This window comes from Sarcophilus harrisii, chromosome 2, assembly GCF_902635505.1.
Source record: "Sarcophilus harrisii chromosome 2, mSarHar1.11, whole genome shotgun sequence".
NCBI lineage: Eukaryota > Metazoa > Chordata > Mammalia > Dasyuromorphia > Dasyuridae > Sarcophilus > Sarcophilus harrisii.
The window spans coordinates 302404736-302430702 of NC_045427.1; the positions used below are offsets into that span (position 1 = coordinate 302404736).

Genomic DNA, 25967 nt, shown 5'->3' on the forward strand with positions numbered 1-25967 from the left:
TATTATCCTCATTTTTCTTTTAAGGAGACTAAGGCAGGCAGAAGTTAAGTGACTCACTCAGTATCTGAAGCCAGATTGGGCTCAGGTCTTTGAGTCCAGCACTCTCTCCACTGTGCTAAGTACCTGCCTAATTCTAGGGAGGGAATAGGGACATAAGCATTTATATAATGCCTACCATGTACTCAGCACTACACTAAGTGCTTTATAAATATTATCTCATTTGATTCTGACAACAACTCTGTGAGGTAGGTATTTTAAATAAGTAATTAATTTTAATTTAATAATAATTATTAAATTTTTAATTAATAAGTAATTGTTCATTTGAAATGTGTAGTCGGGAGTCATTGGGCCCTGGAGAAGTGGGTGGATGGAACTGAATTCAGGGTTTTGGGGGTGTCTTTCTTTCGGGCACCTCAGGAAATATTGCCGTTTACTGTTTTGGTCATTCTCCTTCACTTGGTCACTCTCCTTCAGACAGCGGCTAGGATGAGATCATTTGACATTCTCTGATTTGCAAAATGTTGCAAAGGCACCAGCAAAGAATTGACACCCAAAGCTAAGTGTGTGAACCGGAGGCCAGCTGGATGTCAGACATCATGTCAGTGGCTGGGCTCTTCAGAAGCATTAGTGGCGACGGGAGGGAGCAGACGCTGACAGTTAAACACCCTGCTGGGGTAGGAGGGGTCATTTAGCAGGACCCACCCAGCCCTGGATCACAGGGCACTCTGGGGGAGCAGCTATGCCCTTGCCAAATGGCCTAGCCCCTGCTGGAAAAATGACAGGCAGACAAATTTCATTCATCCTAGTTTGGGATTCTGAATCATGATTCATCCCAGGTCCCTATGACTTCAAAATTACAGACTTGAAGGTAGCTAAGGAAGGAGTCTTTCCCCTTTTCATTTCTCTTTAGAAATTAGCAGACCCCTTTGCTTATGCACTTCCAAGTACTCCTTGTCTAAGTCATCAATTGTATTCATAAAAACATATAACATACAGACATATAATAAATATTTTTAAAATATTCATAAATAACTTTAGCCAATATGCGGTTACAGGATATAGTTGTTGTAGTGACAAGAAATTTGCTCTCAGCCTCTTACTAACTGTAAGCCATTTATTCCTTTGAGTTTTTGTTTCCTGTCTCTCAACAAAGGAATAATAGTATTTGCATCAGCTACCTCATAAGCTTGTTGTTCCTCACAGAGTTGAGGAAAAGTCTTTGCAAACTACAGAATAACTATGTAAATATGAATTGTTACTATTATTTTTATTTTCTTAGGGAGAGAACTGCAGAGACCTGAGCTGAAGTTAATCTAATGGATTTGTATGCTCTCCCTGGGAATAGTAGTTACAAGTTACCTCTGATGTCTAGAGAAGGTGAAATTTTCCCTTTTAGAGGAAAGGGCTCTCGCTGCTGGTGAGACTGATTCTTAGAGATAATAATTTCCTTCTCTGGACAAGTACTAGCTGTTTTAACATTCAAGAATAGTTAAGAGAACATAATTGAAAAGAATAGTCAATCAATAGAAATTGATCACTTTTTTGCATTACTGACACCTGTCAAACTTTATGCTATAAAATGTAGTTATTTTTAAAAACATGTTTTTGTTTATTTTATTAAGGAAGCAAAGTCTCACAGGTAGTGAAGGTCTGAGGCTGAATTTGAACTCAGGTCCTCCTGATTTCAGGGCCACTGCTCTGTTCTCTGTGCCACATAGCTGCCCCTCCCAATAATTTTTAAAAAAATTTTTAACATTTATTTTAAGTCAATCAATAATTATTAAGTGTTATTACATATTTTTAAGTATTAAAGAGTTTTTAGGTGTTAGGCACTATGCTAAATAATTGGGATACAAAAAGAAGCAAAAGACAATTCCAGTCCTCAAGAAGCTTAGAATCTAAAGAATATCAAAATTACAATTTAATAACCCTTTCTTTACCAGATGAATAAGTTAATTTTCAACTTTTTAAATGTTTTATATAATAATAGCTAATCCAGATCCCAAGTTTTTAAATATCCCGAGAAACATAAAACTTATTTAATCAAGGTCCTGCTTTTTTTTTTTTTTTTAATAATAGCTAACATTTCTATAACATTTACAATATGCTGGGCACTGGACTAATGCTTTACAATTATTATTACATTTGATTCTCACAATAACCCTGGAAGATAGGTGCTATTATTAGTTTCAGTTCATTTTAAAATGACCAATTAAGTGACTCGCCTAGCATCACATAGCTAAAGGTAAGTGTCTGAGTCTGAATTTAAACTCAGATTTTCCTGACTCCAGGCTCAGCACACTGCCACCTAGCTGCCCCTAGGATATTGAAATTTAGACATCCAACAGTCTGTTGAACTATAATGTGTCCTACTGCATGTAATGTATATGTGATGTAAATGGTCCCAAGGAATCCTTTACCTGGAACGTTGGGATAATCATTCTTGATGTACTGAATACTCTTTCAGCCTTTCAAGCATTTGAAACAGCAATCATACCCATCCCATACCTTCCCCCTCTATTCACCCAAATTTTCTCTTTTCTAGGCTTTGCATCTTCAGTTTTTTCTATTTTTCCTTATTTCATATAATTTCTAGTCTAGTCACACACCTCAGTGTGCCTCAATTTAGATATCAGGGTTGTTATGAGGTCAAATAAGATATTTGTCAAGTACTTAGCACAGTATCTGGCATATAGTAGATGCTTAATAAATGCTTCTTTTTTTCCTTCCTCCCTTTTTTCTTTTCTCCCTCCATCCCTTTTTTCTTTCTTTTCTTCTGTCCCTCCTTCCCCTCTTTCCTTCCTCCTCCTTCCCTCCCTCCCTTTCTTTCCTCCTCCCTTCCTTTCTCAAAAATCTGCTGTCCAGTGCTGAATGTAGTATTCCAGATGTATTCTGACCAGGGCAAAATAAAGCAGGATTCTCATCTTCCTTATTCTTGATGGTATTCCTTATAGTAGTATACAACTACTTTTGCTACATTATTACAAATTGATTTATATTAAACTTGTAGTCCACTAAAATCCTTAGGTTATTTGCATATTTTTAAAAAATCTCATTCATTATCCACTTATATTTATTTTGAACCCAATTTTAGGATTTTACATTTCTTCCTTTTAGATTTCTTCTAATTAGATATAGCTAAATTTGATGTTTTTGCAATCTTTGGGGATCTTAAATCTATTCAGATTTATATCATCTCAATGAAGATTTGTTCAGAAAGATGTCAGTACGGATGGCAAAGTCATTGATAAATATGACGAAATGAATAGGACCAAGGACAGAGCCCTCCCTTAAATATCTGCCTTTATGTTGCTATTAATTCATTAATACTTTGAAATCAATTGTTTAATCAATTCCAGATTTACCTAACTGTTCTATCACCTAATAGTTCTCCATCTGATACATATCTCCATCTTAGACATACCATGAGAGATTTTGCTCAGTGCCTTGTTGGAATACAGATACATTAATTTTATGGCATTTTGCTACCCACCAGTTTCATAACTGTCAAAAAAGCAAATGATATGAATCTGATGTGATTTATTGGTTCCTTAAGCCTAATTCTGTATAGTCTTTGTTCCCAAACTCTCCTCCCCTCTCTTGTCTTCCCTCCTATTCCCAAGTTTTGTTCAATTTCTCCTCCACACCATTTCCTCATCATCTGTGACCTTTTAGTTATCTTTGACTCTGTTGACAACTATTTCCTGTTCATTACTCTTATTTTCAGGGATATTACACTTACTCTTTTTTCTGAGATCTCTTCTACTTTTGCCTCTTTTACATCCTTTCCTCTTTATCATTATTTGTCTCTGTCTTTCCCAGAACATCTATGCAGATACTCTTAATCTATATTTCCAGTCCTGACCTTTCTTTTGAACTTGATACCCACATTTTCAACTGGTTATAAAATCTCACTATAAGTGTTTAGTCATTTCAGTTGTGCCCAACTCCTTGTTACTACATTTGGGGTTTTCTTGGTAGAAATACTGGAGTGAATTATTTTCTTCCCAAATTCATTTTATAGAAGAGGAAAATGAGGCAGGATCACACACCTAGTAAGTGTCTGAAGCTGAATTTGAACTCAATTCTTCCTGACTCCAGGCTCAGCACTTTATCCAGTGTGGAATCCTCCTTAAACTTTAACCTGTCAAATCAAATTTGTGATCTTTTCCCCTAGACCTGCTCATCCTTCTAACCTCACTCTTTCTGCTGTGGCACTTTTCATTTTTCCTTATTTACAACTTTTGTAATTATTTTTGACTCTTTTCTTTCCTTCCCTCTGGGTGTTGTGAGGCTCAAAAGAAATAATGGATTTCCATCATTTTAAACACTTTGCACACCTTAAATTAGGATATGAATGCCATTTGTTATTACTGTTAGACTCAAGTCATCAGGCCTCTAGGCTTCATTCCTGAACCTACTCCTCCCCTTCTGAAGTTGAACAATGTTTATTAAGCAATATTGGAGTGGGATAGTAAAACATTTAAAACCCAGGGTGGGGGTGGGGCTGGGAAATAAGCATACACATACATTTAAGATTAATCTGCATTATTAACATTACTTAAGTCTAGACAATCAACAAAACAATAAATCAATCCTTGATTTGTAGCATTTGTGGATTTTTGAAATATAAATGCTCCCTTAAAATCTGACAATCAGTTCTGTAAACTGATAGAACTGGCTCCAGCAACAGCTCTGCTTCACCTCTTCTGTCCATTCAGTGACCAAGTCCTATCCATTTTACTTTCCACTATCTCTTAAACTTGTTCTCTGTTCTTTATTCTTATTTCCACCACCCAGAAGAGGTTCTAAATACCCACCAGTAAGGGCTACTGCAATAGGCTACTTAGAGGCTTGCTTCGAGTCTCTCCTGGCTAATCCATTTTTCATATGGTCAGTGGTTCTCATGCATAGATACAATAATATCACTCAGAAATCCTTGATTTCTTTCCCTTCGGATATTGCCTTTCAACCACTCTGAATACATCTGGTATAGTTATTTTCATGCTGTTTCTCCTATTAGAATGTCTCCTTTAGACTCTGATTTCCCCCTATCCTTCAGCTCCACTTTGTCTTCCCCCATTAGAATACAAGCTCCTCGAGGGCAGGGACTGTTTTTGTCTCTCTTTGTATCACCAGCATTAGTGTAGTGCCTATCATAGAGCTATCACTTAATATTTGACTGAGTAATTTACCCAAGAGAATTTCAAGCTCCCTTTGCCTTTCATTCAAAACCCTCTTCAAGGTGTTACCTTGATTTTCAAGTTTTTATTATGTGTTATTACCCTTTGCATAATTTACACTCCAGACAGCTGGGTCTATTCTTTCTCCCATTCATTATGCATCACTATTCATTGTTTAAATCAATCAACCAATCAAGAATTTACTAAGCACTTTATTATGCACCAAATGCTGGGAATAAGATAAAACCGAAAAATTCTCTGTTCTCATAGAGCGTACAGCATATTGGGGAAATATTCATATAGGCGAAATATATATAAAATAGAAACAAAATGATCTGAAAGTGAGGAGAGCACTAAGCAGCTGGGGTGATAAGGCTTCACATAACAGCTAATAATATGTGAGCTGAGTCGTGAAGGAAACTCGGATTTCTTTACCGCTTTTCCTCCTCAAAAAGTTTGTTGGTGGGAGTGGGGAGGTAAAGGCATATAGGACATGTGAGTTTAGGGATGGAGACATCGAAAAGCACATTATTTTTGAAACTATTTAATGTATTTATCATATAATATTGCATGTTATAGTTGTGTTTTCATCTTCTCCCCAATTAGATGCAAGATCTGTGACAGAAGAGTCTGTGTCTAATCTAAATCTCATATCTATTCTCATACACTGTGCCTTCCACATGGCAGGCACTTAATATGTGTAGGTTGAATGAATAACATTTTTAGTGGACTTTGCTGCTCATACTGATCACTGTTTCACTTTCTAAGTGCTCACAAATTAACCCTTAAATAATCCATTCTAATCTTTTTGCCAAGAATGAATATCAAGCACAATGATCTATATTTTGTCAAATCTATCAAATGTTACATGCTTATTAATAGCTTTTAAATTTCCTTTTGATTAGCCATATTTATAAGTAGAGTTTGGTTCTTATATGTTTAGAAAATGAGATATAACACATGCTGTCAGGCACAAATAATTGATGTGTTGGTTGGCTTTCCTGCACTGCTTTTTTAAAAATTCCTTATCACAAGGCATGAATCCATAGGCATGGGAAGGAAAGGGCTTTATTTGGAAATAAGGGTGATATAAAATATTTTTAATAATTAAAAACAAATCATACCAAACTAAGCATATCGTTTCTGTGGACAATGTTATTAAGTTTATGGATAAGGGAAATGTTCTAGAAATACTACTTCCAAATTTTAACAAGCCGTTGACAAAATCTTGCATGATATCCTTCTGGCCAAGATGGGAGACACACTGGCTAGATGAGATTAGTGCATTTAGACTAATGACTGATTAGACCTAAAGAGTGCTGTGATGACAACCCATAGGTAGGTCTTTATTAGAGTGTTCCAGGGTTCTGTCCTATGTCATATTCAGTTCAATATTTTTATCAGCAACTTTTATGAAGACATATGCTTATCAATAAGAGGCTTACCAAATCTGTTGGTGTCATGAAGTTGAGAGAGAAAATTAATATATTGGATTATGGAATTGGGATTCCAAAACATCTTGACAGAAAGAAATGCTGGACTAAAATTAATGAGATGAAATAATCAAGATATGTAAAGTTCTGCACTTTGGCTTAAAAATAATGCACAATTACAGGTTAGGAGCTATGATTGGTTTCAGTGGGCATCAGTAAGCACATGAAGGACTGGGGACACAAATATAAAAGACAGTCCTTGCCCTCAAGAAACTTACATTCTAATGAGAGGCAGCAGCACATGTAGGAAAAAGGTGATAAAGGAATTATTTCCAGGGAAGTCATATTGTGAGGGGCACAATTGGGCAATCAATCAAAACACGCTTTCCAGAGGCAATGGCAATATTGATCTGAATATAGTTCTCAGAATAAGAGGTAGAAAAGAGGGGTAAAAAAGTGTTTACATGTGCATGTATTAGGGGGCTTTGGGGGATAGTTATGTGCCAGGCACATATAGTGATATGACAGCCAAAGTGCTCAGACTTAGGCTGCATTAATAGAAATACAGTGTTCAGAATGAGGGAAGTGATAGTCTCAATATTCTGCCCTGATCAGACGACATCTGGATTATTGGCTGTTGGATAAAGTTTAGTCTTTGACCTGGCATTCAAAGTTCTCCATCATCTAGTACAATTTTTCCCCAGTCCTTGCCCATATTATTCCCCTCAACTTAACTTTCCAATCCAGCCAAACTGGTCTGCTCTGTGTCTCATGCCCTGAGCTATTCATGCTATGTGCTCTCTCACCTCTGCACCTTTATCCAGTTTCCTGTGCCTTCAATGAGTTCTTTCTGCTTTCTACCTGTTGAATTCCTGTCCATTCTTTAAGGCTAGATTCAAGTGCTATGTCCTGCAAAGAGCTTTCCACAACCAAGAGGAGTCAGTAATGATTTTTCTCTAAAATCTCAGATATTTCATTTATATTTCTTTGTGTACTTATGCATTATAGTTGTGTGCATGTCATATTCCTCTACTAGACTATAATCCCCACAGGAACTATCATCTAAACTTTGGGTCTTTTCAAGCACCTAGCAGAGTAACAAGACCGCAGGGTAGGTTATTAAAGTTAAATCAGATACTGAATGCAGTTTCATCATCCATATGCAAAAGTTAGAATAATTTCCTTCCAGTTCTGAAATGCTATTGTAATAGTCATATCCAAGAAAGACTGTACTTCCCATGAGATTCTAGGTTCTGAGGATGTGTGTATGATTTTAATGTCTAGGAATTAAATTCCTTTGGGATTCTGTGCCTGTGATGTTAGAATGAGAGAGTAGGGGACGAAGGGGGAAGAGATTGGCCATAGGAACGCCCTGTGCATGAAGTGGGACAATATTTTCTGCATTCTGGCTGCTGAGAGTAAGATGAGAACTCAGAGTCTGTAGTGATGTGACCAAGATAGTAAGTGGCAGCTGAAACCAAAATTCTGAATGGGAATCTAGGTGCTTCATGTGTGGATCTTTCCAACTCTTATTTCAGTTGTGTCATAACATTTGTCATATTTTCCCCAATGCTAGAACATGAATCTCAAGAAAATGTTTTTCTCACTACTGCCTTAAGGATGAGACTAATTCCTGGGTTAAGAAGCTACGCATGCACTGAGGGTGACATTTCGCTTTTTTAAATGTATGCTATTTAAATGATTATCTGGTCAAGTAGTTCCAATTTCCAGAAATTCCAATATATGGATTGGGATAGGCTGCTTGAGCCAAATGAAGTATATTTGTCATCCAATATACTATTATATTGATCCTATTAATCAACATGTATTCAGAATTGAGTGGTGGAGATGCTACAATTAAAATCATATGAAAATATGGATGCAGGAAAGAGGTACCCCTTCACTTCCAGGGTTGACAAGCTAGGGAATAAGAAGTCCCTTATATATGAGACATATACACTACTTCCCTTCAAAATCAGGGAAACTGAGGCAGTGACAAGCTTAGGGAAGAAAAGAGAAGGCTTGAATTTCTAAAGAGTATCTATCCACTGTTCTCTCAATAGGAACTAGAAAAGTAGAGGCAAAGACATTTAATTTAAGCCTTCTGTAATAGGGGAGCAACTGACACCCACTTTGCTCTCTGGGAATAATTTAATTACATGAAGAGTACTTGATTCCAAAATTCTTTTCACACCATAGTCCAGATCTACCGCTCCACACACATTCACACACAAATGTTTCGAGAGCCCATCAGAAGGTAATTGGATTTGAATCCTATTACATGTGACTTTGAACAAATTATTTAACTTCCCTGGGTCTCAGTTTGTGGTAAACTGATAGGAAAAAAACAGATTTCTAAGGTTTATATCAGGAGGTAAACATCCCAAGGCAGTTCCCAACTCACTGGTCATGTCCTATTAGCCCTGAACAAAGCCAGCTGTAGCCTGATTAGGAGGAAAGGGAGGAGGCATGGCCACTCCACTAAAATATAAATTGGAGCAGTCCTTATCTTCAACTTCAGTGAATCTTTTTGATATTTGATCTTTTTGCTATTTGTGCTTCCCTTAGGTCCTTCCCTTCCCCTTCTGAATTTGACTTGTCCTTATATCTTGTCTCCCCTCAGATTTGCCACTTTTCCTACTCAATTTTGTCTGTTTGATTGCCACTAGAAGTCTAGTTTTCTCTCTTCCCTCTCTCTGAGTGGCCTCTTAGATCCTGGTAGGAAACATTATTTCCACCCCGTTAGGATTGTCCCACCAGTACAGGTCAAAACAGGACAGTTCTTAGAAGCAACAAGACAGGGTTTTACCCTATAAACAGAAGGTCTTGACCCTGTCCAGACTGTTTTGATGTAGGGGAATAGAGCCAGGCAGGAAACTGGGTGGAGTTTGTTTTATTCAAGACATGGTAATAGCAATAGATTTCAAGGTCACAGAACTCTGGCACATTCCTAGAGTGATGGCAGCCAGTGGGATAAGTCAGACACCTCATCAGAGTCCCCATGGACATAATGCTAATAAGCCTTTCCTTCCAGAGACAGTGCAGAGACAGGGCAGTGGAACCCAGGAGGGTTGTACCAGGGCACAGAATGGGATTAGGAGTTTGGGGGAGGATGCCCAATTAGAAATGGCTCCCACAGAGCCAGACTAAACAGAGAAGTCTGTTCAAGGTCAGAGTCCAGACATTGTTCCTACTCCTCCCCCCCTCAACAGAATAAAGCTCAATTTCTCCCAAAGAAGTAAATGTGGGACATTCTATTTCAAGGAGTTTAAGTGTGGGTGTGTTTTGGATGCATGGGTGGTCAGGTTGTTGGACTGATGTAAAGTGGGATTGGGTAGAATATAAGGTTAAATTTTTAAGATGTAGATATGAGGGTGGTTAGGATGTGTTATTCTATGTAGAATAGAAACAATTGGCTGACCAGATGTAAGACAGTTAAGATATGGGGAAAGAAGGAAAAATTAGGGGCCTGAACAGTATCAGGATGCATGTATCTATAGGAGCAAATGGGTAAATATATCTTGGGTCATAGCAGATGTAGGGGACAAAGGGAATGTATTAGGAGGGTGACTGGATTTGTGCAAGCATACATAGAATGAGTTTGAAGGGAAGGAATGACTTCTTGGTTATACAATCTGAGGAAGGGTAGGGAGACAAAATCCACATGAGTCCCCAGATCTCCACACTATTTTCCTCCTTAAAATTAGACTTTATCAAATCCGTTATCCAGATGTTGGTGATGGTAGGACTGAATCCTAATCCCAGTACAGTGGTGTTTGCATCTGGTAGCCCTGTTCATTTACTGGATGGACTTGCACTCCATTTAAGTTGAACATGAAATAAAACTCAATTCCTTCCCCTCACTCTCAAGGTTCCATCCTGGGGAAGAAGGATGAGGTGCAGTGAATGGATGAAAGCGAGATAGCAAGTAGTTAACAAGTGGGAGTGTGCCTAAGAAATGAGCACCCCTTGCTACCTTCTGGGTATGCTGCTGATCTGTCCTGAGGCTCCCACTCTATGATGTAAACCTACAGAAAGCCTGAAGAGACCAAGGAGCACTTGGCTTGGGTCCTCCAGGCTGCCCTGGAAAGGATCCTTCCTTGCCCATTAGATGATTTAAAAGAAAAAAAAGCCCTTTGGCTCAGTTTTTACTGTTAGGTTTTAAGTGACTCATAATCTTCCCCTCTTCCACAGTTAGCTTTTTTTTCTTGGCTGCATTCCTTCAGAGCAACCCAGTTCCACTCTGGAATAAAGTCCTTCTTTTCTCCAATCTTTCCATCATTTCTAGGATCACCATGTCAACTCAAAGCTTGCAAAGCACTCTGCATATACGGGCATCATCACCAGAGCTCTAGCTTCAACCAGAATGGGATTGAGTACACAAGTGCATGTGTGTATTATAATAGGATATTCCTTTGCATTAGAAACTGGTGTACTGGCTACTTTTTGCATTTCTCTTAGGTCTAAGGATTTAAAAAAACTGAGAAACTGGCAAGAAAACTTCAGAATCGATGTTATGAAATGAGGGTCATTCAGGTTTCCAAGTGAGAGTACCCTATTCTCACTTTTCCTCTTCCTCCTCCCCTCTCCATCATCACAGAGAAGCATTAGATCACACTCAGGAACAAACAGGTCCTCTCTCCTTGGCTCATTCCCACGCTCTGACTACAAAATCAGAGGAACTTTTTTTTTTTACTTCTTGTACCAACTTTTGGGTGGTACTGTCAAAGCCCATCACATATGGTAGCCCATTACATCCCAGGGCTGTCTGCATGGTGTTGGAGTTGAGACTGTAGAGGGGACAGTTCTTAATACCCTTCCCTCCAAGTCCTCCTCCTGCCCCTTCCTTCTGTCTTTGGACTGATTTAGCCCCAAGAGGAGAGCAGCATTAATGATAGAGGGAACCCATCTTGGGGCACAGACGGGGGCAGCATGACTTAAGAAAACAGGTGTTCATTATCCAAGTTGGATGGCTTCCCATCCATCATTCTAAGCTTCCTCCCTCTGGGGAATGAGGGAGGCTGGAAGAAGCAATCACCAGCAGCGGTGTCTGGGCTGTGGGTCAACATGGGGGAAAAGGTAGCACTTTCCAACAAATAGGAAACTGCTTCTTTCCCCTTTGGCATAGAAATACATCACTTGGGTCCCCCTCCGGCAAAGGGAAGCTTGGAGAGATGACTGAACATAGGAAAGGGATGATGTCCTGTTTGGGTCACTATCCTGGGGTCTAGGTGGGAGCTTCTCACCATCAGCTTCTAGTTACTTTAGTCCCATCCTGAACCAGAGAGACTCCCATGGCAGCTGGCAGGGACTATTTGACATGGCTGCCCCCCTTACCCTGGGGGTCTATTCTGTTGGAACTGCCAAGGTGCTTAGTTCCCGGGTGAATGGGAGATGGCCAGTGTTTTACATTCTTCAATACCTTCAGGTGAAGGCTTACTTCCTTCTTTATCCTGTCTTACTTCCCAACATATACGAATGTTTGGCGGGCTCTAAGATCATCTCGAGGATTTTACTCTGACTGACTCCTGCTCTTCCTTGGACAGCCCATTGAGCATGGAGGCTGAGGTTCTCTAATCTTAACTTCTCCTCTTCTGCTGTTTTATTTCAACACTGCTCTACTCAGAGCCATCTAGCAAATGGTGGGAGAGAGGAAGAGGAGGAGTGGAGGCAAGATGTGTGACAACTCAAAAGATTTCCCTTGGCTCTGGCCATTCATACTGCAAAGAGTTTCAGGCCAGGATGAGGCTCGGGGCCACAGGAATCCCTTCTCTTTAGGGAGGATATTTTTCCTCATGAATTCTAATGTGGTGAAAACCTCCAAACTCAGGCGTTTGAGGAGGCATCTTCCTCCAATTCTGGGTTGAGGAGACTAAGAAGTCTCCCTTCTTAGGTAGGCCAGCCCAGTCTATTCTCATTTCCTGATAACTCTGCCGGTCACATAACAGTTGAGATTTCTTTGGGTCTTCAGGGAAGTGGGAGTGATGAAAAAATGGTCTGAGTGGTAGATCTTCCAAAAGGCAAACAAATTGGAGAAGAGTTTCAGAGGCTGCTGAAAATAGGGACCCTCTGGGACCCCTTTTTCCTGTGCTTTCTTTTTCTCATCTTCTTTTAAGGAAGTACCAATATTAATTCCTAGGTCTGGGGCACCGATGACCCCTTATGAGACATGGAGGTTGCTAGTACTTTCAGTCCAGGAGTCCAGACTGCATCTTCCACCAGATTCACTTTCTAGCCAGTCAAGCATGCCTGGGATCTATCAACCTGCCAGTACCTTGGGGAGAGAGGCAGGATGAAAAATGGCAGCCTTCGAGGATCTGGGGGAATGGGCATGTGGGTCGAAAGGAAGGGGGAGATTGGATCTACCCTTCTGCTCCCTGCCATGTTCTTCTCTTGATGCTGGCATTCCACCTAGTGTGGGAGCACCTTTGGTGGTGGGGATGGGTGATCCTTATTTGTTTTGGTCTTCCATTAATAGCCCCTCTTGGAACTCGCCCTCAGCAGTCTCCACTTCGGATGCCAGGCTCTGTGGCCCACTTTCATCCTCCCTGTCCAAGGCATCCAGCTGGCTGCTCATGGTGCCGTAGGACTGGCGGCCCGGAGAGGTGGCTGGAGTCAGGCTCATCTCTAGCTCCTGGAGCACTGGGGCCACATACAACTGGGCCCCCCAGACAAGAAAAAGGAGAGAGAGTAGGAAGTCATATCCAGACATAATTCACAGCTTGTTCCCAGTATCCTAAACTCTCTTGCTTCATGTCCCAGTATACAGGGAGTGATGCAATCCCTTAAGTTCGATTCCTCTCCCCAACCACCACCCACAAAACTAAGCCCTTTTATTTTACACTTATTCAGGGGTCTTATGTTACTGATTTTCTTTCTGAAAACAAAGGGGGAGGTGGGATTACATAGGGGTCATGGGAGAATTTGGGAGATGCCCACAACAACTGCAGCTTTAATTCCAAACAGTTGTCCAGCAGGATGGTCCCCAAGGTTAACTTTTGGCCACCATTCCTAGTCGGACTCCTAGAAGGCTGGGCATGGCTGGAGCTCAGGGATGGTGCTCTCCAGCATTCTAAGAGGCAGAGTAATTAAGGGACAGAGAGTTGCACTTTAAGTCAGGAATGCCTAAGTTCAAGACCTGTCTCTACCATGCTAACTGTGCGCCCCTGCAAAGGTCACTTAAGTGTTCTTGGCTAAAGAGTATCTTCGCTATCCTAGGGAGCATGTAGCCTACAAACCTACTGCTGCCCAAACCAGATAAAAATGGAACTGGGAAATATTTAGCAAAATAACTTAAATTTTAAAACAGATATTAATTTGAGGTTTTCTAAGTCAATATGTGGCCACAGGAATCTGTTTCTCTTTGAATTTGATGCTCTTGTTCTAGGAAGCTCTAAGATTACAAATTACAAAAGGAGGTCCTGACTGGCTTTAATAGAGGCAGTTTCCTTACTGAAATCCTAGGTCTAGTACTTAATCCTTGTCTGTAGTCCTTAGCACAGGGAACTCAGGAGGTGCTTAGTCAATTGATTTTATGTCACTCCCTAGAGCACTGAGAAGAATTACACAGCCAGCAGGCGTCAGGGGCAGCACCTGAACCCAGGTCTTTGGCAGCCTGAGACCAGTTCTCATTTTGCATTATTGCATTTGCCTCCCCATTATGCATTTTTATTTCGCATTATTATATTTGTATTATGCAAATATTTGCCTATTTATTATGCAACATTGCCTCCCCACCTGCTTTGTTGATTTTGGAAGAAATAGGTTGAGAACCACTACTCCAGGCTTTCTCCTCTTCTTCCAATCCCAAATCTGATGTTTTCTATTCTTTAGCTCTCTTTTAGCTACAAACCAGCACTAGTTGAAGGAACCCTAAAGAGGCTGGCTAATGGGAAGAGAGCAAGGGAGATATCATCTACTTCCTAGTGTCCTTATAAGAAGGAAGGAATTTTTAAAATGGAGCCAGATGATCAGTCTACACTGCAAACTGAACAGTAAAGTTCTTTCTCCATGTGGCAGGGTGAGGGGCATAGCACCCCCTGATCTGGAAAATCTGCATAAAACTTTTTGACCCGCCTTTGTACCAGAGAAGTCTGATTTTTTCATTTTCTTTGATATAACACTATGCGTATGTTTTACATTTTTGAGGTTCTGAACTTTTTCTGTTCATCTGCTGGCCTTCACACATCATCTGTGGCTTTTGCAAAACTTCCCCCAACTTTCTACTTAATTTCTTCACACTGACTTGTGATATATTGAAACCACAATGGGGAAAGTCGGGATGTGGAAGGGATAATTATATTCCCATGGAGCCTGTGCTGCACATGTGTGCAAAGTGAAAATAACAACAAATCACACTTTACAATTAGAGAGAATGGATGTAAAATTTCACTGGCACAAGGAATTCTTGGATCAGGATGCAGCCTATTAATGCAGGTCAGCACTTTCCTTGTAATTTATAGTCTTAGAAAGATGCATTAGGGAACTAAGTAGTTAAGTGACTTGTCCAGGGTCACACAGCCACCATGTGTCAAAGGTGAGTGACTTGAAACCAGATCTTATTGTCTTGAAGGCTGACTTTCTATATCCACTACTTCAGTCACTGGCAGTCAGTTTTATTCAGGAAAACAAATGATCAGAGGAAGTCTCAGGGGAGGAAACAATCTCAACATATTTTTCAACAATAATAACAATGCATTACGAAAGGTGAAGACTATTTAAAGGTAGTGGAAAAAGCACTGGCATTAGAATGGTCTGGACTTGAGTTTAAGTCCTAAATCTGCCAGTCTGCACCCCTGCTTTCCAAATCTCAGTTTTCTCAATTGTTAAATGGGTATAATGCTTTATTACTTCCTCAAGATTGTTGTGAGTGACACAACTTGCAATCCTTTACAGAACTATAGAAATGCTAGTTATCATTTGTTATCATTATTGTCTCCTTTTAAAAACTTAAGATGCCTATAAATACTTTATTTTGTTTTTATTTTGTTTAAATGGTAGCGCTGATCACGAACTTATATAGTATATACATATATACACACATATATGTATACATTATATATTTGAAGTTATATATGGACTTGTAGCTGTGAACTTATATATATGTATATATAATATACATATATTATGTATATTAATATATACAATATCATAATATATAATAAACAAAACATTTATATACATATACATATAATATGTACGTAAATATAAATATATGTACATGCATATAAATATATATGTATATATATATATACTTAAATTATGGATAAAGTTATTTATAGCCAAATGTGAATATTCAGCCATGTGGAACAGCACTGGTGAGTTTGTCATGGGCTGATCCAAATTAAAACAGTTTTCACATGTGACGTTTTCATTTAAGAGCAGTTTGTGGTTCAGACTTTATAATAGTGACTATCCTATATCAGAAAGCATTTGGAGTGGAAATGGAGGTAGTTTCTTCACTCAAAATTATGAGGGTTTTTCATTTCTTTAGAGTCATTAGGAAGAATACCTTTTGAACTTCATGGACTTAAGATTCATAATTGGTAATTATGAAGGCAGGTTGGGAGGTAAGTGTAGTTTAGTGGGTAGAGAAATAGTCTCAGGTTCTGAAAGACCTGGATTCAAATCCTGCCTCTAACACATATTGATTTTGTGATATTGGGCATGTCCCTTCTCAGTTGCCTGAAAAGGTTCAGGCAACTTTTTAAGGTGATAAGTTTCAGAGAAGTGTCCACATCTGGCACCTCTTTATGCCAATGAAATCATAGACCCAGTCCCTATCCTCAATTAATGGTTAATTTTGGCCTCCCTCTCTCTTTGGCTCCCCACAAATGTGACTAACCCTTTATCAATATCCAGGATTCCTTCTCTCTGAGCCTAGCAGCTCAGAGCCCACTTTGGAATCTAGCCTCAGACACTTTGAGCAAATCATTTAACCTCAGTTTAAAATGGGGATAACCTTCCAGATCAAATGAGGTAATTGTTATATTTGGTACAGTATCTGGAATATCAAAAAATGCTATGTGTGTTTGCTATTATTATTGTTATTATTATTATTATTATTATTATTTCACCAACTTGTTCTTTCCCCTCAGTTACAGAAGTTGTTCTCTCTCAAGGTCTGTAAATATTGAGATCAATTTACTACTGTCAGAATGATAGACACATCTTACCCTTCTGTTCAGACTTTGCTTCTCTCCCTTCTGCTCTGTTCTCTGGCTCTCCAAACACCTGATCTCAATTGCCGACAGCTGACTGTAATCTTGATTCTAGACGCTTTTTCTGAGGGGTAAGGGAACTTCTGTCTATATCTTTTCCCTCCTTCCAGTCTTTCAAGCCTCTAACTTCTAATCAGCTGCCTTGGGATTTTTTTCCTCCCATTTAACCATGACTGCCACATAAGAGCCTTTCCTCTGATCCATTTCCTTGTCTGTCAGAGGAGGGAAGTGTATGGGATCCCTCTCCCACCTCACTGGGCCTTGGCAGTGATTGCTTGCTGCTCATCCTAAGACCTTGGTCCTACGAGTTCTTCAAGAACTCATCATCCCCCTGTTCTCCCCAGCCTCTTTCACATCCCAGTGGGCAGGGACATGACTCACATTTTGTATGAAGAGAGAGGAAGAAATGCTTCTTCGGAGATTGAAATCGCTGGAGGTTGTATCTGATTGTTCTGCCTGTTGCAGAGAAAGGAAGACAATGGGATGAGAATATGAGGACCTCATTGCTCAGAACTGGTTGGGATGTTAGGCCTCCAATTCAGTGGCCCCCTCTTAGCCCTCAAGTTTTTCTTCTTGATTTATATCTCTAATCCAAAGAAGAAAGCATGGTTGGCAAACTGTTCCTGAAAGGGATGGCAGAATCTGGGGTGGGACAGGGCAGACAGCCTTTGTTACAGGCTTTTTTCCATTCTAAAAATGGAGGGGAACTTACGGGAAAACATAATTGGTAACCTATTTTAATCTCCTTTGGTAGCCTGGTGGGGAGGGAAGAGAAATAGTTTATAAAGTACTAACCTTCTCTTCCCTTCTGGTTTTAGGATTGCTAAAATCACAGATCAATATAGTTTGTCCTCTGGATCATGAAGTTATGAATCCCTGCCCAAAACTTAAGTGAACTAAAGGGACTATCAAATCCAAATGAACAGGAGTGGCTATCCTTTTGGTTTAGAGGTAGAATACAAATAGAATTACAAATGAAAAGGGGAATAGAATAGGAGATCAAAGTCCTCTTCTTAGTATTCTTCTAATCTTCAGTCCAAAATTGGAACAATTCTTCAGAAAAGAGGAAGGTCAGGAAGGGGTAAATGAGAGGCAGAATCCTGGGAGGAAAGAAGGGACCACTAGGCTCACCTCAGTGTCAGGCCGTTTTCTCCAAACCTTCCTAAAGCAAAGACTAATGAAGGAAGTCACGATGGAAGCAAAGAGGATCACAAGGGTAAAAACAGTGACGGGATGAAAGCTTCCTACAATGGGAGAGAGAACTATCATGGAGCTTAAGCTCACAGATAATTATCCTTTCCCTTAGCATTCCAACCCCTTCAACCTGCTTCCAAGACTATGCATAATTCAGGTGCCATCTGAGAAAACAATCTACCCAGCAGAAGCTTATCCATACCCTCCAAATATCTCTAGAGGAATCTCTAGAGTATCTCTAGTGAGTATCTCTAGAGGAACCCTAAGCACTTGACTTAAAGCCTTCATGATTAGCACAGTACTGGGCATGTAATAGGTGCTGATTAAATATTTGATTGTTTGGCTGGTTAAATGCCTGAAAACGTTGGAAGGGAATCTTCTCCTTATCCTCTCAACCCCAAGGTGCCTAGTCTTCTCCCTTTGAATCTCTAGGGACAAAAGCAGACATCAGATTATTATGCCATTCGACCTGACCAAAATACACAATTTCAATCTTGGATGGTATATTTCAAGATTTGTCTGCACTCAAAAGCATAAATATATTTTCTCCCTCTTCTCAAGTGGAACTAGACGAATGCAGGAATCGTGTTAATCTGAACTACCAAAATGTGTCCTTTTTATTTATCGATGTATTTTTTGTTTGTTTACTCAGCTTTTCATTCACCTATTCACTTGTCTATTTATTTATATAGTAATTCCTTGAACTAAACTACATTTTATTGATATCTCTGGGTTTCCTATCATCTAAATTTCTCCTCCATTTCCCCAGAGAATCATTTTTTACAATAAAAAATTTCTTTCTCTCTTTTAAATCCTGATTCGACTCAACCTTTCTTTACTGTGATCCAGTTTAGAAATACTTCTCTGTTAATGTCATTTCATGTTTCCCCTGTTCTCTTCCAAGGACAATAGTCTTGGGTAATTTTTGGTAGTCTAGAGTTTAGAATACATCCCTATGCTTCACTCAATAAAAGCATTTGAAATTTGTAGTGATTCAAGTACAACTTACCCAGCCTTCCACTTCCTACTAGTATTTTCTATGACCATAGAGTTAGTTTACTTTGGGTACCAACTATTCACAAAGTCAGAACATTTTAGGGACTGGGGATGGAAATGGTGAGAGAAATGGGAAGAGGACACACAAACCTCTTTTCTGGCCCTACCTAGACGGACAATGGAGAAGAAGAGCAGCCAGAACATAGAAAGGATGGGCGCCAGGATCACCTGGTAAACTCCCACCATGTGGAAGTCTTCTCTAAGCTTGGTAGGGGCGTAGGAATAATACAAGTTGTACTTATCGGTAATATGCTTCAGACAAATATAAAGCAGCCCTGGAAGAAGAGAAGGGAAGAGGAAGAAGAATAGAAGAGAGAACCATTAAGAGGAAGTTCAGACAGTGCAAGCCTACTTCCCTTCCCCTTCCCTTTCTGAACACTTTCCCAAACACCCCAACTGAAGAAATCAAAATTAGGATCCATTTAGAGATGGATACCTCAGACTTCCCTCAGAAGACAGGCAAAACATTGGCCTGATGGTGTTTTTTAGGGACAACTTTAATTTCAAATGTAATTTTAAATTTATGTTCTTTTTCAATTAATAAGCATTTATTTTCTCTCCCTCTCGTTTCCCACCCTCTTCTTCCTCCCACTGAAAGGAAAAACAAAACTCTCATAATAAATGTATCACCAAACAAAATAAATTTCTGCACAGGATATGTTAAAATGTATCTTTCACTTTTCATCTTGAGGATAACATTAATTTTTGACCCTTTAAATTTGTGCTAGGGAACAAGATTGCCCCTAGAAGCCTTGATGTCAGTGGGAAATTCTTGGTCAGCTTGGTAAAGTTAGTAATTTAAGCCCCAACACTATCCTTTAAGGCATTTCAATGGAACAGAGACTATTCCTCCTGCCCCACTCCAATTTGGGGGTAATAGTGATGAATATTTGAGTCATTGATGAATTTGGAATAAAATAAAATTTTTTGGAATTAATTTTTTTTTTGGAATAAAAAATTTTTGGATATGGGGAACAAGAAATATAGGAAAGGCTTGTGGTTCACCTGGACTGTTATGCCTCAGTTCTCTTTAACTGTTCTGACTTGGTTTCCCCTGAACTAGTTTCCTTTGTCTCAGTTTCCTTAGCTGTTCTGTTAAATCCCCTTAGTCGTAAAAACCCACTCTAGTCCATTAAGACTGGGGACCGTTTACTCTAAGGTTATAAATTGCTAGCAAGATAAACAAGAGAGCAGAACTCCTGACCCTCCCCTATCCTCAAGAATTTACAATATCCCTCTAAAATATTCCAAGAAACCTCACTGACATCTTTATCTCTGGGTATTCAGACATCCTGTCTCTGGGCTTTTAGGAGTTATGATCTCCCCCCAACCTGACAGAAGCCTTCCCACTTTTTTGGGGGGGGTCTTTGTCTCTAGGGTTATTTAAAGGAGGGGGCTGCTCTTATTCGGGGCTGCTGCATTCTTTGAGATGACAGCCCTGGGACCAACATGGTTTCTTTGGTCCCAGTATATCTTTATCTCTATCTGACTGGATGATTTGAGACGAGAGTCCTGTCCAGTCAATTATACTCTCCAATTAATAAACTATTGAAAACTCTCTAATCTCTCTCCTGTCTCAGTTTCTCCGGCATTACAGGACCTAAGTAAACCTCTATTTTCTATAGTTTATACCATAAGAATTTTGCCTTAAGGTTGATAACCCCCTTCTTGCCTTCCTCTGTAGTCATTTTATTGACCAATTATCTAACTTTATTTCCTTCCCACCTCCTGACCTTTCTAAAGATCAGCCTTGATTTGGGAGGTAGAGGGCAAAAGATGGCAGATAGAAAAAGGAACAATAGTACTAATCCCTCTCAAACTCCTAGTGGCAAAAACAGCTAAGAAAATGGGAAAAGTGGCTAGATTAACAGACCAGGGGAGTACACCTCTTCTGACCTACTGAAGAGAAAAAGTAAGAAAAGGCAAAAAAGGGAAAGGAAAGGATGTGAGGGAGTGACAAAGAGGAGGGATAGATTAGAGGAGAGGTTATTAAACTAGGATCCAAACTCCTTTTCCCTTCCTCCTCTCCCTATCTTTTTTTCCTTCCTTCCTCCCTCGTTCCTCCCTTCTTTTCTTCTCTTTCTTTCCTCCTTCCTCCCTTTCCTCCCTTTCTTTCCTTCTTCCCTCCCTTTCCTTCCTCCCTCCCTCTCTCCTTCCCTTCCTCCTTCCTTCCTTCTTTTCCTTCCTTCTTCCTTCTTTCCTTCCTTCCTTCGTTCCTTTGTTCCTTCGTTCCTTCCTTCCTTCCATTTCTTCTTTCCTTTATTCTCTTTCCCTCTCTCTTACTAATTTCTTAATTGTATTTCAATATAATGGACTCATTGGTAATCCTATGTATTTTATTTCATGTACTTAAAACATTATTCTGAGGAGCATTCCCACAGGCTTTGCTCACTAGACTGCCAAAGAAATCCATGACACACAAAAGCTGTTCACTAGAGAAATAGGTTTGGAAATGAAAGACAGAGAAAAGGAGACAGGTGAGGAATGTAAGAAAGTGATATTTCTGGTGTTTTCATCAGTGCTGTACATCCAGATAGACAAAAGGTTGGAAGGGAGATTGGGAAAACCATGGAGAGTTGTGGATTTGTGATTACCCACTCAAAAGAAATGGAATGGAATTAAAGTCAAATGTTATTCCACTTTTCCCAGTCCTCTTTTTCTCCAGGTCAGCTTCTGAGGAAAAAGGTCACTGTTGAGGACTGGAAGATAAGATTGGATAGGACTATTTCTAATAAAAATCTAGTCTAGTCCCCTGTGAGAGGTAAATCTACACTTCTGAAATTGCTTCAGTGTTGGGGAAACAGAACTAATGATTAGTACCAAGCTTCCCTTTAGTCCCACTTGCCCCTCATGAGGCTACTTAAGATGCTACCAAACCCCAGAAATACCATGCACTGTGAGAACTGGCTTATGTGACTAATCTGAGACATCTCAGAGGAATCTAGAGCGGGAGTTAACCATTGAATCCCCTCATCCCTCAGGAGAACTTACCAAATGGAACAATGACAGGGCAGGTGATGCTATATGCCATCACAACACTGATGACACAAGAAATCCAGGAATACTCACGTCCATACTCAAAAGTTCTGACTTGTTTCTAAGACAGAAAAGATGTACTTTTATTACACAAAAGGCCTTTGAATTTCCTCCGTTCTGGCTGTTTCCCTTGCTCTTTTGCCCTGCCTTTTAGACCCATGTCCCAAGTGTCACTGTCACTCTGCACCTACCCCGCTCACCATCCCTTCTTTTGAGGGCCTTGGCTGCTTTCTCACAGCGCCTTCTTCGGGGTAATGAAGGGAAGCTATATTTTCCATGCAAGAAAGGCAGAAACAGAGGCTGTTTAGGCTGTTGGGGGTGGGAGTGAGGACGGCAGGCAGAGGTCTCTTACCTGCCTGATGTTCACTCGTTCGCCTTCAGATTTGGAGAAAAGGAGGCGTATGCTGTAGAAGAGAAGGGACTCTAAACGCAGCAGATCACTGCCCGTGCCGATCAGACTGGTAGTGATGACATAGTTAACAAAGAAGGCCCCATTGTCAGGAAGGAACACACACCTGCAGGGTCCAGAAATCAGGGTGGCGAGAGGTTGTGGTGGTAATAGGAGGGAAAAGCAAGGGAAGAGGAGGTAGAAGAGGAAAAAGTTAGAAAGGGAAGTAAAAGTCAAGATCAAAATAGGAAAAGGAAGAGAAGAAAGATAAGAGGTTAAAAAGAGGAGGAGAACACAGAAAGTCAGGAAGAGGAGAAAAATATTTTATAAACATGTTCCCCATACAGTAAAAGAAGGAAGGAAGAAAACATTAAGGACCTACTATGCACTAGCTATTGTACTAAGCACATTATAAATGTTATCTCATTTGATCCTCACAACCTCTTCTGTACTCTCAGATGCTTCTCCCCATTGATTGGGGAGCTGGAGTGGCACAATAAATTCTTCCCAAAGCCTCCCTTTACAGAGGGCTCCCAATTTTTCAGCTTACTTCATTTCCCATCTGTGAAGACCGAGTTAGCACCCTGGATGCCTTAGAATCAGCTGGAGTCAGGATAAGCAAAAGTCCTTGTGTTTTTATTCTTGGTCTTTAGGGGTAGAAGTGAAGGGAATGGACAGAAGCTCTCCACAACCTCCCTTCTCCTTGTCTACCGCCAAAGTAACTCTGGCTTGTCTTACTCCACCCCTAATCCCTCCTACAATTCTCTGTATACACCAAAAAGTCAAGCCAGGCCAGAATAGTGGGAAGGGCCATTTTCCAAGCATATGCTAAAAGAGTATTGTCCAATAGGTAATTAGCCTTAAGTGCTCGGTTGTTTGATTCCAGTGCATCTACTCAGAGTTTCAGCCCTTTACACCCATCAACTACTCCATAAACATCATTCCCCTAACTTCCTCCCTCTCCCCCCACCAATCCCTGGAAGACAGAAATTACCTTCCTTTTTCTTATTTGTATTCCCAGCTAAGCATAGTAGGTCAGCATTTAGTAATTCTTTATAAATGTTTATTGACTATGAGACTATGACAACAATCCTGGGAGAAGGATGCTATTATAATCCCAGAAAGAGATTAAATGACTAGGTTAGGATCGCAGTAAGTAACAGTGTCTGAGGAAGAATTTGACCGTAGGTCCCCCCAAATTCAGTCCAGCATTCTCTCCATGGAGTCCTCTAGCTACTTAGATGAAAAAGTGGCTCTTTGGGAATGTGGCCTTTGGAGGAAAGGCAAGGGCACATATGTGTAAGCACAGACCTTCCCTCACTGTTGCACATATATGTACACATACAAACACATACATACATATATGAATTTGTGCATATAATCTTGGGGGGATGAACATACATGTTTGAAATGACATACCAACACTATGTATCTACAAATACGTACATGGTAAACATACCAAAAAGGCAATGGCCATGAGTACTCACTGGAACTTCAGTTCTGCGTGGTCCAAAAAAGTGCTGTCAAGGAGCCATCGGAAAAAAAGATCCAAACTTGAAGGAAGAAAGGGAATACAAAAATGAGCATTAGGTTAAATATCCCATTTTTCTATCGACTATCTTCCTCTGTCAGGAAGAAGTCTCATCTAGTTATTATCAGATATAACCAATTCCCAGACTATCCTATTTGTATGGAGTGTTTGTGAGGATAGAACATCTTTAAACAACCTTTGAGATATTGTTTATTTATCTTTAGACAGTTCTGCGACCTGATCTGTCAGATGCATTCCGTCTGGCCCCTTGATACTCATTCCTTCTGAATTCCCATCTTTATTTCCCTGAGAAACCCCAAGGCTGTATTTTCCCTCTAAAAAGATCTGCTTATAAGGAGGATTTTTGTTAAGTTCTTTTCAGGACTAAGCCCACTATGAGGTTACTCTCTCTTCCTCATAGTGTCTTCTCTCTGTTGATGTCTTTCTCCTCACTCTAGCTAACTCTGGTTAGTCTGTTAAACTCCTCTACGGATCCAACCTGCCACTAAATGGCATACTCAGGCCTCATGGAGCATTTCCTTTCTACTGAGTAGTTGTGAATTCCACTGAGGAACTTGTCTTCCTCTTCCACCCTATTTCATATTTACCATTCCAAGAACTCTGGGAGATGACTAAAAACCATTACATTGAATTCCCAATCCCTATAATTTTGCCCACCTGCATTTTTGATTTCCTTCACAAGCTAATTGTACAATATTTCAGAGTCTGATTCTTTTTGTACCGCAAAATAACGTTTTGGTCATGTATACTTATTGTGTATCTAATTTATATTTTAGTATATTTAACATCTACTGGTCATCCTGCCATCTGGGGGGGGGGTAAGAGGTGAAAAATTGGAACAAGAGGTTTGGCAATTGTTAATGCTGTAAAGTTACCCATGCATATAACCTGTAAATAAAAGGCTATTAAATAAAAAAAAAATAAATTTAAAAAACAAACAAACAAAAAAACATATTTACCATTCCATTCCTGGTGTCTATTGTATCCCTTAATTTTGTGTGTAATCTATTCCCCAAAATAAATTTACCATTTCCCAAAGAAAATGGCCCAGTGTGAATTTCTCACATGTTTATTTCAAACTAGGAATTGCTACCTTGATCTCATTACTCCTGCTTTTCCTTCTTCTGGTTCTCAACTTTTCCTTATGTTAAAATAGTAGTGATTCCACTAGGTACATCTCTTCAATGTCCCCAAAAATCCTAAATTCCTTTCAAAGTCCATGTCTCTCTGCTCATCTTCTTCCAATACTCTTAGATACTCTTATCTGCATACTGAAACATTTTCCACTTTATTTATTTTAAAAAATACTATCTTTTTATTTTCAAAATATGTGAAGATAGTTTTCAATATCCACCCTTGCAAAACCTTGTGTTCCAAATTTTTCTCCTTCCCTTCTCCCCAACTTCCTCTCCTAGATAGCAAATAATCCAATATATGTTAAACGTGTACAATTCTTCTATACATATTTCCACAATTTTCATGATGCATAAGAAAAATCAGATCAAAAAGGAAAAAAATGAGAAAGAAAAAAAGCAAGCAAAAGACAGCAAAAAATAATGAAAATACTATGTTGTGCTCCATAGTCAGTCCCCATTGTCCTCTTTCTGGATGCAGATGGCTTTCTCCATCACAAATCAATTGGAATTGACTAAATCACCTAATTGCTGAAAAGAGCCAAGACCATTAGAGTTTGCTTATTGTTTTCTTTTTTCTCTTTCCTTTTCTTTCTTCTTTCCTTTTCTTTCTTTTCTCTTTCCTTCTTTCATTCCTTTCTCCCTTCCTTCCTTTCTTCTCCTTTTCTTCCTCTTCCTCCTCTTCTTCTTTTTTCTGCTGCTGCTCCTCCTTCTTTCTGCTCCTCCTCCTCCTTCTTTCTGCTCCTCCTCCTCCTTCCTTCCTTCTTTCTTT

General features: G+C 39.6%; 1 protein-coding gene across 4 annotated transcripts in view; it reads right to left on the reverse strand.

Moving 5' to 3' along the window:
• Positions 1-9496: 9496 nt before the first annotated feature.
• Positions 9497-25967, reverse strand: part of TMEM63C (transmembrane protein 63C) — a 124254-nt gene continuing 107783 nt past the window's right edge. For 3 of the 4 annotated variants that reach the window (XM_031952450.1, XM_031952452.1, XM_031952449.1), the window contains 7 exons: positions 23998-24063; positions 22475-22637; positions 22078-22183; positions 19194-19361; positions 17968-18080; positions 17218-17292; positions 9497-13274 (listed from right to left, as the gene is read on the reverse strand). In XM_031952450.1, the coding sequence (XP_031808310.1) occupies positions 13068-13274; positions 17218-17292; positions 17968-18080; positions 19194-19361; positions 22078-22183; positions 22475-22637; positions 23998-24063 (898 nt within the window). In that variant the 3' untranslated portion in view covers positions 9497-13067. Of the gene's footprint in view, positions 13275-16791; positions 16901-17217; positions 17293-17967; positions 18081-19193; positions 19362-22077; positions 22184-22474; positions 22638-23997; positions 24064-25967 lie in introns of all 4 variants that reach the window. The other variant, XR_004231991.1, reaches the window with a different exon arrangement.